Raw genomic sequence first — 19,434 nt, 5'->3', positions numbered from 1 at the left:
AGCTGAAGCATAAGCTCTCCCCAGAGCAATTGCTTCCCTGTTGAACTCAGACTGAAAGGTAAAAGGTCTTTTCAACAATAAGCTCTTTGAGGCAGGGACTTCGTTTTTCCTGTTGTATGGGGCAGAGTGCATTTCAGCACTTAATAATGAAAGGTGCTTATAACTGCATTGCACCCCAAAGAGAGTAATGGAAACTGCACAGAACAGAATGAAAAGGAGGTTTGCAAATGTTCTGTTCTTACCTTTCATACATCTGCAGTTTATCCAGTGTGCAAGGAAAGGATCCTTTGCCTTTACTTGGCTAGCACTTGTTTCTTATTTGGTACCCCGACTCCAGAGCTGGCTGCACTTCAGCGGAGCTGCATGTAGATACTAAAGGCTACAGAATAAAATATCATCAGTGTATCAGTGTGATGATATAGTGCAATCAGTCACTTAACAGCAGGAAGAGCAAAGATAAGCTCCCACTCTAACCTGATAGTGTTTGAATTCAGCAAATAGCATCAATAATAGAAGACCCACGTAGGCCCAACCAGGCTAATCAAACTCAGATGTCCTCAAAAAATACTCCTGGGGGAAGCACCAGGACACAGCCTTTATGTTCACTTCAGGACTGTGTAGGTAAATGGCATTTGACAAGCTGGTTCATAAGAATGTCCTCACAAAAGAGAGATGAAAGGCACTTTAAAAAATCACAGCATTGCATCTGGTTCCCACACCATCATCAAAGTGCTGCCTGCCCTGCTTGGACTGGGCTTTGAGGCTATTACCTTGCTTTAATGATCAAGAGGGCAGGAAATGGTCCTTGCACTGATAATGACCCTTGATTAAAATGTTTGTTTAGGTCACTTGTATTTCTTGTATTTTTATCTCTGAGGCTTTTTGTTCAATACAGAATATGACAATGCAGGCACAGTGGACACACCTGTACACAAACTGTTGTAAATAAGACCCATCATTCTTACTTTTGAAGAATGATTTCCTCTTTACAAGCATTGTCTCCAGGAGAAATATATCCTCACAATAGAGCTAGAGCCCAGACCTACATGCAGTAAAAACTCCAGCCCAGTTTATGGTAGAGTGTTAGCAGCTTCTTTAGAAAAACAAAACTCGTACTTTTCTGGAGCAGTGCTACTACAGTTCTTTAAAAATGGGGAACTACGGTTTCAAATTGCAGCATAGACAGGGCCCTGTATCTACCTCATCTGTAAAATTACAATCCATGGAATCTTAAGCCACAATCCTGCAAATATGCACATGCTTAACTTTAAGCATTCCTGTTAAATTAAGCATGTGCGTAAATGATTGCAGGATCAGGGCCTTAACTTGTAGCTTCTGAAAGCAGTAAGATCAGGGCCGCCTGGGGGGGAAGGGGAGCAAGTGGGGCAATTTGCCTCAGGCCCCAGGCCCTGTAGTTGCCCCCACGAGAATACAGTATTCTATAGTATTGCAACTTTTTTTTATTTTAGGGGTCCCAGAAATTGCTTTGCCCCAGGCTCCCTGAATCCCCTGGGCAGCACTGAGCAAGATAACAAGCATCTTGGTGTATTCAGCTGCCGCTCAAACAAAATAATTTTTGGATAGGCTCAATTTCTAATAACCCAGTGCTATTAAAGCCCCATTGCACTTCAGTGATCCATTCTGTGATCTTTTGGTAACTCAGCGAATCTTTTAGGCATACTTACTACAGAACTCCCAAAATCTTTGCCTCGAGAAACCAGACAATGTTCTAGAGATGCAGTTGACTCTTTTGAGTAAACTTCTAACTCGTATTGCTCAGTACACTTTAGCATATTGGCGCAGAATGAGTCTGGAAAATCAAAAACTCAGAGTCACTTTTCCCCTTTCTATGCTCCTTAGAGTAGGCACCTGACTCAGCTGAAAACAAGTTTTCGAGCATCCGCCTTGTGGGAAGGGCGTGCTGTATAATGAAGGAAATGGAAAAGGTTGGTAGACCCACATTTCCCTTTTAGTTGGATGCTAATTTTACAGGTCCAACATTCCACAGGCAGTGCTCTGCCTCACCCTAGTGGTTCTTCTTCGCAAGTTCACCTCTTCAGTAACGGCAGGTCTATACTTAAAACATTGGTACCTTACAGCTATGCCACTATAGCACTTCGGTGAAGACGCTACTACGCCAAAGGCAAGGTCGGTTTTAGGCCTATTCCACCAATTCCCCCGAATCGGGCCCCATGCCCAGTGAGAATCCCTTCCCTGGCTAAAGGCGCCTTTTTAATTTTTACTCACCTGGCGGTGCTCCGGGTCTTCAGTGGCACTTCGGCGGCAGGTCCTTCACTTGCTCTGGGTCTTTGGCGACACTTCGGCGGTGGGTCCTTCAGTGCCGCTGAAGACCTGAAGTGAGTGAAGGACCTGACGCCGAAGTGCCACCAAAGACTTGGAGTACCGCCCGGTGAGTACAAGCCTCACACATTTTTTTACGTTTTTTTTTTTAAGTCATCCCTGCCAGGGCCCCATCGAAACTGTTCGAATTGGGCCCGCACCTCCTAAAGCCGGCCCTGACCAAAGGAGAGCCTCTTCTCTTGGTGTGTTAATCCACCTCCAGGAGAGGCAGTAGCTATGTCAACAGAAGCCCTCCCATCAACATAGCGCTGTTGGCACCAGGGGTTAGGTCAGTACAGCCATGTCACTTGGGGTGTGGATTTTTCACATCCCAGAGTGACGACATAGTTATACCAATGTAAGTTTATAGTGTAGACCTGGCCTCAAACCAGTCTATATGGTCCATTCAGTCCTTGACTTTCCTTCTGAAACTGCCCAGGAGCTTACTTGTTGCGACAGTGGGTTTTGTGATATGAACACCCACCCACTCCTAAAGTTGCAATCAAAGTTCAGATCCAGGATTTTGGCTCTTGTACATTTCTCCCTAAGTTACTAAACTAACAGCTTATTGCCTTATTTCATGTGTCTGCAATGCTACAACCCCACAACAGCCAAGGCCACCCCATAGGCTCTTTGGGGCAGACTGTCTTTTTGTTCTGTTTGTCCAGAACATTGTGCAGTGGGGTGAATGACTGGGACTCCAAGATGCTACCTAAATGCAGTAAGAATTAATAATAACATAGGAACTTGCACAGATGCTGACTAGGCCTTATGATTCCTGAATCTGGATTTCCTTACTTCTCAGAATGGTTTGTGGTATGGCGTTCTTCTTGAGCCTGTGTGAAGACTGTGAAACAGGCAGGAATATTGTTGGCTAATGACTCCCATGCATTGTGTTTATTGTTCATTGTGATGTGTCTCTATGGTGCTTTGAACTGAGAGAATGTATGCAATGTAAGAAGAGTTTATTGCTCTGTGGTTATTGAGAACATTGAGCGAGCTCCTGACAGGAAACCACCTGATTATTCTAGTTGTTTTTTCTAAATGGAGCTTTCCGGGTGAATCTGCAGGGGCAGAGCCCTTCCACTCAGACGCTCAAATTGCAAGAAAAACGAAAGGGATGGAAAGGAAGGTAGTGAAAACTTCGCATGGCAGAGAGAGGAGATTCTTCATTCTCCATTTGGAGTTTTCAAGAATATGCTTATGTAAGGGACCTGGACATACACAGTCTGGCCTTGCAGTCACAGCTGGGCTGGGATCCACAAGTCAAGGAGGGTCATCAGCGAGCAGGGGTCAGGGGAATCGCTGGAGCCAGGTTCAATAAGCAAAGTTGGGTTTGGAGTCTGCCCAGGGTTGGAGATTAGAGGTAGCACCAGGCTGGTATCAAGAGGCAGGGTCAGGGTCCGAGCGGGGCTAGGGCTGGAGAACAGTGATCAGGAGACTTTGGTGAGGTTTGGAGTCACAACAGGCCAGAAGTCTATATGGCCGTGACTTTCTGGGCAGCCTCCAGGATTAAACAGTGTGCGTGGCCAGTCAGGGGGTGGCAGGGTACTGTCACGCTGCCTCTGCTGGGCAGTGCTTCCTGCAGCACCCACGCTCCCCGGTGTTCCCCGGCTGTGCCTGGAGACAGCGTGGGAAGGTCAGCCAGCCCTGGCTCTGCAGAGTCGGGTTCTGGTCATACAGACCCTTACAGGTTAGTCAGAGAGGCCTAATTATCACCCACCTCCTCCTGCACACCTGTGCCCAGCGCGCGCCACAGCCAGACGTCTTGGTCCTAGCCGGCAGCCGGGCTGACAGCGCCCCCAGGCCAGCCCGGGGAGCAAGCCTTCACCGCCACATGCACTGGAGGGCACAGGCGGGGGGGCTAAGGCTGTGCAGAGCCAGGGCCACGGGGGAGGCGGGCGCCTGCTCTCCAGCATGTGCCCAGCGACCAAGGGCTGTGTCCAATAACTCACTGACGGGGGCAGCCAGGCGCAGAGGGGAGGGCGCTCAGACACGCTTTGGCATTGGGGGGGTCACAGTGTCCCACGGGAGGAAGGGTCTGGTTGGGCAGGGCCAGCCTGGAATAACAGAGGCTAAGCTATTCCATTCTGCTCAGGTCCGTCAAGGCCTCTCCAGCCTCCCTAGGTGGGGCTCGAACCTGCCATCCTACCGTCTCCAAGGAGCTGTATTTGCTAGCGTTCCCGCCAATCCTCAACGCGCATGCGCGCAACCCTGGCCGTCTTCGGCTGACACCCGCCGGTGAGCCACGAACTCTTAAAGGGCTGGTTACATTTTCTGTCCGCCGACGCAGCCTAGTTTACACCCGCCGCCACCCGACGAACCCTTTAAGCAACTCAACGGAGAGCGGAAAGAAACAAAATATGTGTGGCGTCGAAGCGCACGCGCTTGCGTCATCACGTGCGGAGCGTGACACGTCGGCGGCAGTGCCATTGGAGCCGGATGTTCCAAGATGGTGGATATTGTTGGTGTTGCGGCTTCTGGGAGGCGGGGAGGTGTTTGCTGCTGAAGGGGCTTCGCCTGCTGCGTGCACCCGCTGGGGGCCGAGCCGGGTTCCGCCAGGTGAGGGGAGCGCTCCGGGGGGGCTCGGGTAGGCACTGGCTAGGGAAGCCTGGGGGTGGCCGGGGCTTTGGGGCTGGGGCTGGCGGGGCGGAGTAGCGTCTGGGAGGGGGGCTGGTTCGGGGGCATTTGAGAAGGGAAGCAGCTTTGGTCTGGGAGACTTGGAGCCACAAAGCGAGATGTCTGTAGGGTGCAGCCTGGCTGGTGGAATGCTGGGGCATGAAGAGATGTGGAGGCTGCGTGGGAGAAGTCTGCAGGTAATTTGGTTAGGTCCGTGGGGGTGGGGCTGGGGATATAGCCTGGGGACTATAGCTAAAGACTTGCTGGGCTGTGGGGTTAAAAGGTGTGGGCAGCTCTTCACATTGAGAGAAAGGATGGCCCAGTGGATAGGGTGCTACCTTAGGACTTGGGAGACCTTGGGCAAGTCACTTAGACTCTCTGCCTCAGTTCTGTATCTGTAAAATGCAGAGCTTAGCACTCCCCTATCAAACAGGGATGCTGTGAGCTTAAATAAATTAAAGATTGCGAGGTGCTTATTGAGTAGTGGGTGACATACAAGTATGATGTATAGATAGTAGGGGTGGAAGGTCCAGCACTGGGTACTTCAGGGACTGGCTGTCTACGGTTACCCCAACTTCTCATATGTATTCATATCGGTCCCCAAAATATGGTACCTAGTGTTCCCACCATGGACAATTCTGATTTTTCTCAGGGTGCCTTTGTGGCCTATAAACAACATAAGCAGCTGTAGAAAAGGGATTTCTTGGAAATCCTGAAATTGGAGTGGGGTCCCTGGTGTGACGTTTCATGATATTGCGACATGGTGGTGCTCAGATGTTGCAATGTATGGGTTTATACTGTCAGAATGCATTTGCAAAGATGGCAGTTGAAGTTTCTGTCCCTCCACTTACTTGATTGTGTTGGGGAAACCCAAGCTTCACAGTAGATTAGAGTGTATGATTGCAGGTCTTAGTTGTGGGTAGATGTGGTGAATTAAGGTTATTTTGAAAGTATGTCTTTCTTTGTTTATTTTCAACAAGGCATTTAAAGTGCTCCCTTCAAAACCAAAGTCACCCTTTTTCAAACTGTTTTAGCTTCTTAGCCCTGTGCATAATTGAATAGGAGAGACTATGAGTACCAGCTGATGATGGCTGAGTATTGCCTGAAAAAGTTGGGAACCACTGACCTAATTAACTAGTAATTTCTTTTCCAAACTAATGGAAAGGTTTATGTTGCTGTTGTCTGAGGGCTGCATGTTCAGCTCCATGTTCTTGGTTCCCAGAGCATCAGAGCAATATTTGCATTTATGTGGAAACTGGTAGGAAGTTTTTTCCACTACTATTGTAGCATGATAATGTTCCACAGTAAGTTAGATGTCATCCGTGCATGCAGGAAGATGTTCTGGACAGCTTATGGTTTGTGGCCCTGACCCTGTAATTGGATCCATACGAACACAGGGATTTGCCCATACAAATCCAACTGCAGGATTCTGGCCTAAGATGACAAGTAACATATAAAAGGTTTGGGAGACTAGTAAATCATACAGTTGAATTTTTAAGAAGTGTTCAGTTGTTATGCTTCTAGGGTTGGAGAAAAACTACCTTGCAGAATAGAAAGGCACTGGTGTACTTTTGCAGGATCTTCTGTGATAAAACAGTAAAAGCTATGTTATCTGGCAATTTACCAACCGGAAAATTTAGAAACCAGCATTTCTGATATCTCCCAATACAAATCTTCAGAAGCGGTGACATGTCCCTGCTGCTCCTAGGCGGAGGAACAGCCATGGGGCCTCCGTGCGCTACGTCTGCCTTGAGTGCTAGCGCTGCAGCTCCCATTGGCCGGGAACCATGGCCAATGGGAATTGCGGGGGTAGCACCTGCAGGTGAAGGCAATGTGTAAAGCCGCCTGGCTGCGCCTTCACCTAGGAGCAGCAGGGACATGTTGCCACTTGTAAGAAGCCACCCAAAGTGAGCGCTGCCCGGATCTGGCACCCCAAAACTCTTCCCATGCCCCAGCCTCCTGCCCTGAGCCCCCTCTCACACCTAAACTCCCTTCCAGAGCCTGCAACCCACACCTCCTCCCGTGCCCCAGACCTGAGCCCCCTTGTGCACCCAAACTCCCTCCCTCGGTAAGTATAACTCTTAATTAACCAGAATTTTTGACTAACCAGCACCCCCCATTCTCCTAACATGCTTGATAACAGTTCACAAGCTCTTATCTCTTTGCTTGTGTCAAAAGCATAGCAGAGATGTTGAGGAAACTTTGGATTCCTGTCATCTCAGCCAAAACCACAGTTGCCTCTGGATCTTGTTTTGATAGTTAAAATTGCTTAATTGGGTCTGTTTTGATCACTGAGTAAATTATGCATAAAATATTTATGACCCAAGATCTTCAGTTGGAGTACTGATTACAGATTTACCTAACTGTATTTGTGCTTTTTACGTATTCCTGCAATGATGTTGACAAACTCTTGTAATAGATAACTAATTTAACTGCTTTGGTTTGTGCGTATTTTAGTGTCATTGTACATGGGTTATGGTACACTAAGGATGTTAGGAAGGAGGTACACAACATTGAAAAGCTCTGTGGAGAAAGAATAGGTCTTCATTCATTGTTCACTGCTTCATGCTAACATTTGTCACGTTTCACTTTAGTAGTTGCCATTTAAGCTCCACAGAAAATTTTAACATAAACTAAGAGAATTTTTCCAGATTATACCAGGCTGTATCATTTGCTCCATTAAGATCCTTTTCAAAGAATTAAGAAAGCTGTAGAAACTTATAACAGATGATCAAAACTAAAATGGTATAAGCTTTATTTAGCTAGGCTGTCTTTGGGGTAAATGATCACCTCAAGTAAGTCTGTTGCATTCAAACTTCACTAAGTGTTGCAGGTGCTATTCAATGAATTTCAATGGTTTCTTGTTTTGGTACAAATCCTGATTCATTGCAAAAATTCAGATTTCTACTAAGATGTCACTCTTGACACACAATAAGTTGTAAAAATGAAGGATCATATGAATATAAATATCTTAATTTGAATTGCAAGAAATTTATGAGATTGGGGGGAAAAAATCTTCTATGAGCTATTCGACATGCTTAAATAGAGAACTGTGTGTGTGAATAAAGCATGTCTGAGACAGAAGCTGATCTTTCTGAAACACTCCTTATGCTGTATTTTTTTTGAATAAACTGTCTTGGGGCTATGTAATAACATTAATTAATACAGGTTTCAGAGTAGCAGCTGTGTTAGTCTGGATCCGTAAAAAGAACAGGCGTACTTGTGGCACCTTAGAGACTAACAAATTTATTTGAGCATAAGCTTTCATGGGCTACAGAATTCAGTATAGAATTAAGTCCAATCTCTAGTCAGACACTAGACAAAATGCAGACATAAATGTTTTATCCTTTGTGGATAATACTGAAAGTTAGAGGTGGTGGTGATGTCATAACCCTCAGGACACTATTAAATTAATTAAGAACACCAAACATATCTCTTCATAAAGCATGTTGCTAAAAGGCAATAAGAAAGAAAAAAAAAAAGCTAACAGTCTGGTTCTTGAAATTGCATTGCAATCTGAGTTTTTATTAGTTAGCCTGTGGAAAGACAGTCACATGAGCTTTCAGTGGAATTATTTTGCACACTGAGCGATCGATTCTGTAAACATGCTAACATATTACTTTGAGCAATCACACTGACTATGTTGGGCCCTCAGTTTGGCTGTTCTTATATGTATTAATACATCTTTTAGATATTACTTTAACTCTTAAAGCTTAAGCCTAATTTTTCAGATTTTAGCTATATCTTTTTGGGGTGTTCTAATGACTTTTTTTTTAAGCAGTTCAGTTTCCTTTGTTTAGGTGTTGTCTGCATGGGAAAGCTTTTTTAGTATAACTAAAGGAGAGAATTTAAGCTGACATAGTTGTAGCATATAACCTCCGGTGTGGACACTCTGGGAAACTCTCCTAGTGGAGTCGCAGTTTGTACCAGCAGAATAAGTTATACTGGCCAGAACATTCCACAAGTTCCCCAAACAAAATAAGTTATACTGAGAAAAGGAGTTTGTTGTTATAAACTGCAAATGCGCTAGGGCTTTTGCCGTCATAGCTATGCCGATCGAGAGTGTGATTTTTTTTTTTTCACTTCCTACTCCTAACTGACATAGCTATGTTAGCAAAACTTTCACGTGCAGAGTAGGCCCAAGAGTGGCTTTTTTTGCTTTATTTTGTGTTACTTGGGGAAGAGGTTTAAGCTAAATCAAAAAAGCCCCTCTTAACCCAATCTAGACACTTACTCCAGGGTATCAGTATATCTATACCTGGATAGCTATACTTTGATATAACTGATAAAACTTTGTTTTCGGTAACCTTTTCTGGGGCTGCCATTTTTATGCAATTGTAGATTTTCTGTAGCCATAGGTGACTAACATTTAGTAGGCCGTTGTGCATTATCAACTAGTAAAACTTTGAAATACAAGAGTTTCCGCCCTAGATGGGAACACTCTAATTGGATTGGCTTTGAGATTATTGTGTAGCCATTATCATTCTCACTTATTTAAAACAAAAAACAAATAAACAAAAACTCTTCTGTTAATTTTAAGTTTTGGAAAAAAGATTTTTTTTTCCACATTGATATTGTTGATTAAAACTACTTGCTTTCATCTCTTTAATAACCTGCACAGTTTGTGTTTTTAATCTTGTATACACCTTTTCTACTTGCTGTGTGTGATCTGTTTATTAACTTTGATCCAGAAAAGGATGCATCTTCCTGTCTTGGGCCTCTAAAATTAGTTTTTGGTTAGAATTCTTTATTTATTCCTGCGGTTCACAAAAAAGAGAACAAGTAATTAATGAAAAGTAGGACTCTTCACTAATTTTGAATTTGCTAATTATCAGTTGTTACAAGAACACTGAAGATATTAATATTTTGCTGTTTTGTGTGTGTTTGATAAGATTTGTTAAGAACAAAGACCCTCTCAGAAATGTGGAAGTCCATACTTATATTGTAAAACACCTGATTTCTCTACCCAACTATATTTTCAAAAACAAGTTTTTGAGTAAACGAAAAAATGTATAAACTGAAAATAAAAATTTTGTTCACAAGAAATTATGGTTTCCACTTGAACTATTGTCTTACATTTCTGGTTTCCACTTTCCCATGCATTGCATGAGAACAACTAGTATAATGAAAAAAAAAAAATAATAATTTTAGTGTAAAAACCTGAAAACTTAATTGTGGAAAAATAAATATAAAGGGATGTCCAAAACAGATTCTTAGAAGCATGTTCATTTTCTAAGTATGTAGAATCAGGAGCTGCTGACTAGGCAGGGGTTCCTGGTAACATCCTGGTTGGCAGTAGTTGTGCCTTGCTGGAAAACCTTCTCCCAGATTTCAAGGCAGAGAGAAATGATTACAATATTTGAAAACTCTTTGAATTGTTAGATGTGTTTCGTAGCAACTAACGTTCCCTGACATGGAGTAAGCATGCAACTTTTTAAAAAAAAATTTTTTTTAAAGAAAAATTAAAGTCATGCTTGAAACTAACAAACCTAAGTTCAGTATTTCTATTCAAAAGCCTAGCATTAACTCAATTCTTCTGTTCCTCCTCCCCATCTCAACAAAAGATTTGCATTGGATATAAAGCAATAACTAGAGCACTGTAATGGGGTGCATTGGCCTTTTGGCCCCTGTGAAGGGGGACCCCGATAGCTTGACCCCTGTCTCAATGATCCAACTTAAAGAGGGGCTACATTACCGTGACCTATGAGCTGCAGTAATACAAATAATAAATAGTAATGAGAGATTGTATTCATTAGAAGCCAGGAAAAGTTGCCTTTGGGAAATGTATAAGGGCTATCCTGCTCATTGGCTTTGTGTTTTTGAAGTTTACTGGTTTTGAAGTTTTACAGAATGAATGCAGCCAGAGACTTTTTGCCAAGATTATATTTTGATTAAGCTGAAACCCCAGAGAGAGGTTTTTGCATTTAATCCCTTCTCTAGCTGCTTAGCTCCTCACCCAGTCACAAACATCGTTCTGTTGTTTCTTAACATACAGCTCTTGCTATCAAAAGACACAAGCTGCATAACCAGAAACTTAAAAGGTGGTTTTAAATAGGTTCTAGTCATCTGATTGCCATTGACTTTGGGAGTCATATTGCTAAAACACTGCACAACTCTTGGTTGCCTTTTATTATGAAGAATAAACAAAAATGTATCCAATAGATGACACAACTGCTGTGGATACTTTTCTCTCCATGATGCGAACTACATTAATAGCATATTTCTATTAAAGAAAGGTCCCACTGTGTAGTACAGGACTAGTAATAATGCCCTGGATCTCATATAAATCACCATGGCTTGTTTTATTTTATTTTAATTTTTTTATGTGGTACAGTATTATAAATGGAAAAATACAGGGTCTTAACTAACTTATGAAAACTGCTGTTGCACAACCAACTGAATTCTTATAATTCATACCAGTGAGTTTAAGTTGAGATGGAAAACTTCCAAAACAGTCCTATTAAAATTAACCAGAGAGCGTATATATTTTGACGAACTTTAAAATAGAATTTAGACTGTATTTTAAGTTTAAAATACTCTGCTTCTGGTAATGTCTCCCTTGCCTTCCTCCTTCCCCTCGTCCCAGAATGTCTTGCACTGATAAAAGTGGAATGTGCTGAATTAATGCAAATAACATTTTATGTTCTGTATATGGATTTCTTTCTGAAAGTAATATGCTTTTACTCCATCCATACAGCTCTTCCTGTGTTTAAATACAGCTCAAGCTAAAACGCTTTCGAAGAAAGTATGAGAAGCAGATTGTTTGTTAATATCTTCCACTAGTGCACTACCACTAACAGGTGCTACCAATGGTGCGAGTGCTAGTAGTTGCTGATATGTTTGCCACTATATTGTCTAATCCTGCTTAAAGCAAGTCTAGACAACATGATGGTATAGATGTCACCGCACTAGTGCTACCGCTGTTAGTACAAGACTTTACAAAAGAGCTCAGCATAAGTGTAAAAGTCAATGTAAACATTGCCTGGGTCCAAACCGTATTTAAAGACATTTCCCTGTGGGTTTTTTTTTACATTGTTTTTAAAATGGTTTGGCTTTTTTTGCACTGAGTGGCAAACAGTGTTAGATGGAACCTTGTGTATAAATACAATTAAGTCCAGTGTAGTGAAAACTCAATATGTGAAATAAATACATTCTAGAAAAACTGGCAATTTTATTTTTGGGAATCCTGTGTCTTCAGCAGATCACTTTCTGAAAATTCTTTCTTTTAGGGGAAAAAAACAGAATGAGATTTTTTTAAATGCTGAGTTTTCTTAGAGTGGGATGTGAAACTAATTTGTCTTTATGTTCTCCTTTGCAGTGTGGGGAAAAAGGAAAACCTGTCTACAGCATTATTGGTGGTTCTCCAAACAGAATTTGACTTCACTAGAAATTCGTAATGCAGCCACCTCCACAGACCGTTCCAGCGGGAGTTGGTGGACCGCCTCCTGCAGGAATTGCTCGTAACACGTATTGGCGAAACAGCCCATTTAGTAGACGGGCAAATGCACCGGTCTCAGGAGCAACTGCCCCAGTGCAGCCTGTGACAGACCCTTTTGCATTTGGCAGGCAAACTCCACAAGGTTCCCTGTTAGGTAATCCATCCAAAGGCAATCCCCTGGTTATGCCGGGTCCTGCTCCATCAGTGTTTCCTCGTCCAGCTGGTGCGCATTCTTCTCAATCATATGCAGGGGATAATTCTCATGGACTGCCTACATCTTTACCAACATCTGTATCTCAACCAGGAATAACTTCAAATACTTTTTCTAATGTGGTCACTCCTTCATCACCAGCACATATTATAAATAACACTGGAGAAGTGCATCCAAATGCAGAACATGGACCCCATAACTCTTCAGCACAGTCGCTTTATAATACAGGAGCAGCACATGAAAGTTCTCTCAGTGGACATCTGGCTATGGCGCATGTGGCAAACAGACCCCTAAGCAGACAAGATATTAATAGGGATCCAAGCAACACTAGTTCAGTGCCTACAATAGCACCATTCCTCCCTCCACCTCTTCAACAAACCCCACCTCAGTGGAGACCCATTCGAGAGAACCTGCAGCCTCAAGTTCAGAACTACTGGCCGTACACTGAGCCACCTTCTCAGAATGCAGTTTATAGCGTTTCTCACTCTTCTGCTGTTACATCCCATCTTCCTCCCCAAGCAGATCTGCATCAGGGACCTGTACATCAACATATTCCACAAAGTACCATGCAAGCACCTTTGCCCATTGGTGGTGAAAAGAATGAGATAAGCAGTTTCCCAGTTGCCAACCACCATGTGAACAGCTTTCAGCCTGAAAATATGTTTAGACAGAATATAAGAGTGACTAATCCTTGGCCAAGTCAACCTTACCAAGAACAGTTTTACCCACAGCCTCTTTTACCAGACTCTGGTTTTGTTAATCCCATCACTCAGGAAAATAACTCACAAAAACAATCTCAAAATGTGTCTGAAACACCAACTGGACATATATCCACAAATGCAGATTCAGGAACTCTCTCCATGTTTTTCAAAGGGGATGAGGCAGAAAATGAAGAAATACTTTCATCAGAAAAAAAAGATCTGTCCAGTAAAGCTAATTATGATGCTTGTCAGCTAAATTCAGGGCATATATATCACCAACCACTGCCTCCTCAGCAGGCTGCAGCTAGTGTTCTCTGTCAACCACAGATTAGCACAAGCTCAGCTAATGAGGCAGTGCAAAAGGGAATGGATGTCCAATATTTTTCTAAAACTATAAGCAGCCAGCATGAGACACAGACCAGTAAAAACTCTATGTATATTAGTGATGACAAAGCAAATGTTAGCAAAGCTCGTGAGAATGTTGGGTCGCATTGTGAAAATGTTGAGAACCTGGAATGCATTCAGAATCAAGAAGTTCTGCCAAGCGAACCACAGACTATTAATCGCTCATCCCCAAGTGTAGGTTCTGATCTGTACAGATATGGGTCACTACCAGGGCAGTTGCTTCCAAAGAACGCCATCGTGAGCCATGCAGAAAGAGGACCAAATCTAGAGGCACCCGACTCGTTACCTCATCCTGTCCGATCTGATAGCGTATCCTCAAACTACAGTAACATAAGCCACAAGAGTGTTTCTAGTTCAACAAGACCTCAGGAGCTTGTTGGTACATTTATTCAGCAAGAAAGTGGGAAGCCTGATGAGGAGTCCTCTGCCAGTTTCTTTAAGCAGATTGACTCCTCTCCTTTGGGAGGAGATTCGAGTGAGCCAAATGTCAGCAAGAATTACCATAGTAATCTGTCCCAGCCTCCAACTCCAAGCCCCCCCAAACCTACAGGAATATTTCAGACAAGTGCAAATAGTTCTTTTGAACCAGTAAGGTCTCATGGGGTTGGGGTGAAACCTGTAGAGGTTGACCAAGCAAAGATGGTGGTTGAACTAAGAGAGAACCACCCAAACCAAAAGAATATTAAGAAAAGTACGGCTATTCCAGCTGCCTCACCAGGTAATCTTGAACAGCCACCAGATAACCTGGAAACTATTTTCATGCCCCAAGTATATCCGTTGCCTCTTACAATCACTAGTGAACCTGGAAACATTTTGCAGCCTGCTGGTGAACCTGTTGTGGAAAACATACAATCAGTACCTGAGAAAAGACCCTCAACAAGAGCACAGGGAGCAGCTAAAAAGTGTGAGAGTCCAGCAACAACTCTCTGGGCTCACAATGAGTTACCTAACTTTGGGGGCAATGTTCTTCTAGCCCCTGCCGCTCCTGCAGTGTATGTACCTGCCAAACAGACAGTGGAAATTATTCAACCGCCTGAAGAAGGGCTGTCTAGTCAGCAGTCAAATAAACCAGAGTGTGTTCCTGTGCAACCATCCCAGCATGGAAACGCCTCTTCTGAAAACCTTGAGAATCCTCCCAAAATGGGAGAAGAGGAGGCACTTCAGTCTCAGGCAAGTTCAGGTTATGCAAGTTTGTTGTCTTCTCCACCCACGGACTCTCTGCAAAATCAACCTATCTTGATTGCCCAGCCTAATCAAAGCTATAATTTGGCTCAGCCAATTAATTTTTCTTTTTCTTTATGTAATCAGCTAACCAGAAATGAAAATAATCTTTCACTGAAAGATCCTGGAGTTGAAGATAAACCTGTAACAGGACTCCAAGCTCCACATGCTGGTGGGATCCCCTCTGGGGAAAATGTGTCACTATCTGTGATGCAGGTTGGATCTTCAGTTAATACTCCTCCATCTTCTAATCTGTCACATTCTAATTTATTACAAAGCCCTGTTAATTCTTCAGAAATCACCTCAAATCAATCCACAAATTTGTTGATGCAACCTCCATCTCAAACTCCAATTAATTTGGCTCCAGAAGGTCAAAAGAATGCTAATTCAGAAGGTTGTCTGCCTGAATCTGCTAGTAAACCAGGATCTAACTCAGCTGTTTCTCCTGGGACAAATCTCCCCAGTGGGAATGCAAGTATGTTGTTAGTTCCACCAGCGAATATCATGGTGCCTAATAATAATTCTACAAATGACTCACATAGTCATGAAGAAGCTTCTGGAGCACTCGATTTTACAGTAACACGGACACTAGACAAAAGCAAGACCAGTAATCTTATACAGATGCATAATCCATTACTTTCTTGTGGTCCAGTATTTCCTCAGCAACCAGTCAATCATACTAGCCAGGTGGGGCCAAACACACATGACAAACAACATTTCTATCAACAGGTAACAAAAGATGTGCAACTTCAGGCTCCATCAGACAGAGCCACACAAGGGGCATTGCTTTCTCAGCAACAAAAGCAAACTGCTCAAATGCTGCAAACAGTACCTTCTGGGCAGTCCTTGGTTCCTTCAAATTATCAGATGGCTTCAGGAATTAAATTTACCCAAGCACCACAGCAACAAGGGAATCAGGTGTCAACTAATAGGTATTATCCAGCAGGTCCCCCAGAGGGTAGTTCAACACAGCCACCAACAAGCTATAGTCAAACAAGTCCTGATAAACAACCATTTTCTGGTCAGTCATTGAGTGCTCCAACTTCATCAGCCTCTGTTACCACCAGTCATCCAGCCATGCCAACCATGCAACAAGAGCAAAATCCACCACCACCTCAGACTCCGCAGGATGCCTGTGGGCCACCACAAAACCCTTACTACTATTACAGACATCCTTATGATGCTTATCAGACTCCATATCCACAGCCTTACCCTCCCCTGGATCCTAGAACAGCAGCTCATCTCTATTACCAGGTAGAGCAAGAACTTTTTTCTCTTCTCTCATATACGTCTACCTCGATATAACGCTGTCCTCGGGAGCCAAAAACTCTTACCGCATTATAGGTGAAATCACGTTATATTGAACTTGATTTGAACCGCCAGAGTGCGCACCCCTCCCCCAGCACAGCTTTACCACATTATATCTGAATTCGTGTTTATATCAGGTGGCATTATAACGGGGTAGAGGTGTAATTGTATTGATGTATTTAGTAACTTCTTTTTGTCTTTGAATCATAATGAAGTGTTTGAAGTGATCAAGAATATAGCATTTATCTTGAAAGATTCACTCTATATTTCATTATAGAGTGCAATCACAATGTCAATAACATAATGCAAGAACTCAACAAAACTGTAGGTAATGGGAAAGCCTTTGGAAGGATTTTTTGGTAACATTTTCATTATTAACTGGCAGCTTTAAAGCTGACAAATATGATACATATCTGATGTCAGAAAGCAGAATCAAAATTAGTAGAAAAATTAGTTCACAATCAGGAGTGTGAAAACCCAAACGTATAAAGACAGAACTGAAAATAGTGGATAAATTATAAACAGATTTAAGATAGGAAATGAGTATTAATACTGTTAGAAGTCACTGTCACTCCTGGAAGTTATCTCAACACTGTTTTCTTGGCCTGTGTGAAAAAGATGGTAGTTTCAACCTTGTCCTAGTGGGACGGGTGTCCAAATCCTAAAAATACCATACTTCCTAGGTGGGACTATTGACAGTTTCAGAAGTCTTTTCTTAAATTTGGGTTTTAAGGTATGTTGTCAGGCAACAATGTAGCCATCTGTACCCTTCATGGCAAGATAAAGTACTTTAGTATCCATGGCTGTCAATACAGCATCTTTCATGGGTGCTAATTTCAGTTTTTTAAGATGGTGGGGAGAGGAAAGGGTTAGCCATAGCAAAATGTGTGTGAGGTGAGGGGTTTTTTTTAATAATTCCATGTCAGATTTTCAAACAATTTAATTTACTAGTTGGTAATCTATAAACCTCTCTTCTCGAGGATGATGTCTATGGACAATATGGTTCCCGCTACCAGCACTATGATAGAAGCAATGCTGCCTATGCGGAGCCTGGTTGTTATCGATACGGTGAGCCTGAGCGTCCTAGTTCCAGAGCTAGTCAGTGCTCTGATCGACCTCCTTCTAGGTATGTAATTACGGAACTATGCAAAGGTTTAGTGTGTCCTGATGGATTAAATTTAATTATGCATAATGAACTTTTGTCTTGTGTAGCTCACAGTATGGGACCTAGATGGTGGAAATGAGTCTGTCAATATTGACAAAACTTGCTATTAAACACGTAATCCAAAAATATGAATTGCAGATTGTTTGCTGCCTTCAGAGATGAGGGAACACGATGCCATATATAAAATGACAATGATATGATTACGGTCATCTCCTTACTGCTCCTTAAGCCTTCCTTCGTGGCCATTTGTAGGTTTTCATTACTGTCTTCCCATTAGAGGGGGCTCAACAATAGAATCAGTACTGATATTACCTATTTTCTGTCTGTCCACTGAGAGAGCAATGCAGATTACAGCCTCTTATTAGGGTTTAAGAGTAATGTTTACAAAGCTGTGTGTAAGAGGGAAATTCTCCAATCCTGTTAACAAATGGCATTTCTGCATGTATCTCCTGGGATTTGCTTTTGAAAACATACCAGTACATGTTGCCTATTGAGACACAGATTTTTGTTCTCAGATGGGAGGGAGGATATGAGTCAGATGAAAAAGTCCACAATTCTGCATCAGGTCAACTTTTCCAGAGTTATGGGAGGGGATGTGGCAAAACAAGCCTGAAGTAAGAGGATGAATTGAAATTACTAATGTCAATCAAGAAGCAACAAGTTTCCCTTTTTAAGGGTAACTAATTTATAATGAATATTACATGAGTGATTTGTGTGACTTTTTTTCATCTATCACAAGATATTGCTGTAGCTACAACATGTAAATTAGAAGTCAACAGGCTTTGAGAGACTGGATTGTCCACTGGAAAGCATTAACCTCCCACCAGTTGTCATCAGCTATATTTTCAGTAATTCTGCTATGGAACCTCTTTTACCTGGAATAATACATATTGACAGCCTCTAAAAGGGAATGGAGGAAGTTATGGGTTTAAGAAGCAGTACAGCCAGCTGCAGTAGTCTTGTGCACATCTGAACCTCAAAAAAAAAAAAAAAAAGTGAGAATTTGTGGTAAGATGAGTTAATGGGATTGCTTTCTCTTAATAGCACTGTTCTCAGTGCACATCATCACTCTTACAGTTAGTATTTCAAAGCTCATTGGAATCACAGCCTTGTAAAATTATTCTTGCCCTCTCACTGTACATTTTTTTTTTTAAAGAGATGAATAAAATTTAGTCTTTATCGTAATAGAGAGCAGACAAGTAGATTTTTGTTTGGGTTGATTAAATTTTCCTGACCATTTGTGCAATTACACAACTTTACTGGTCCTTCTGTCTAAATGTTTTTAATGCTTTTATAAAGTTCATATCTACCCTGCTAAGACTGAGCAAAACTAAATAATTATTTGATATTTAACAAAAATAACAGATTTCTTCTATTAAAAATCAGTGTTTTATTGCACAATCCTTGACTTAACTCATGGTCCTGGCTCACAGTGATAAGTTAAAATTTTCAAAAGACACAAATGGGAATTGGTTGCCTTAGCTGCCTTTTGAAAATCTCTCCCAAAGTAGTCCAGGTTGACAAAATCTTATCAGATCAAATTCACTCCTGCAAGAGTGGATGCTGTCTTTACAAGCCTCCCACTCACTGCTACGCTGCTTGCACCTCTCTTCACCTATTCAGGCACTCGCTGAACGTATGCTACCAATTATGTTTGTGGTGTGGACAGACTTTGATTCATTTAATTGGTGGCATTGGTTACTAAAAAATTAATCCTGCAGAAATGGAAAAGTTGATCCCCACCAAACATTTGTTCCTAGTTCAGTAATATGGCTGACCTCACATGAGTGGCTCTAGAGCTGAGAATAGTTACCTCAATACCTAGTTAGCTATACTGGCAGCCTCAGTAGAGAAGCCAGTAAGAATGTCAGTTGTAGAAATGGCTTTTGTGATATGTTTGACTGTCCACAAGTGACTGGACTGACCACCAAATCTGTTCACAAACCACTTAGGCTATTGTACGGTAACACCTTTCAGTCACTGATAGTATGGAATGATTTGAATTAGTGATGTTCTGGTATATAGG

General features: G+C 42.4%; 1 protein-coding gene across 4 annotated transcripts in view; it reads left to right on the top strand.

Annotated features, from left to right (window-relative positions):
- Window positions 1-4,764: 4,764 nt before the first annotated feature.
- SEC16A (SEC16 homolog A, endoplasmic reticulum export factor) overlaps window positions 4,765-19,434 on the top strand; it is a 41,454-nt gene continuing 26,784 nt past the window's right edge. For all 4 annotated transcript variants that reach the window (XM_050926747.1, XM_050926746.1, XM_050926749.1 and 1 more), the window contains exons 1-3: window positions 4,765-4,902; window positions 12,278-16,189; window positions 17,224-17,369. In XM_050926747.1, the coding sequence (XP_050782704.1) occupies window positions 12,356-16,189; window positions 17,224-17,369 (3,980 nt within the window). In that variant the 5' untranslated portion in view covers window positions 4,765-4,902; window positions 12,278-12,355. The remainder of the gene's footprint in view (window positions 4,903-12,277; window positions 16,190-17,223; window positions 17,370-19,434) is intronic.

The sequence above is a fragment of the Gopherus flavomarginatus genome, chromosome 17, assembly GCF_025201925.1.
Source record: "Gopherus flavomarginatus isolate rGopFla2 chromosome 17, rGopFla2.mat.asm, whole genome shotgun sequence".
NCBI lineage: Eukaryota > Metazoa > Chordata > Testudines > Testudinidae > Gopherus > Gopherus flavomarginatus.
The sequence above is the reverse complement of the archived record's forward strand: the minus strand, read 5'-3'. Positions and strand labels throughout refer to the sequence as shown.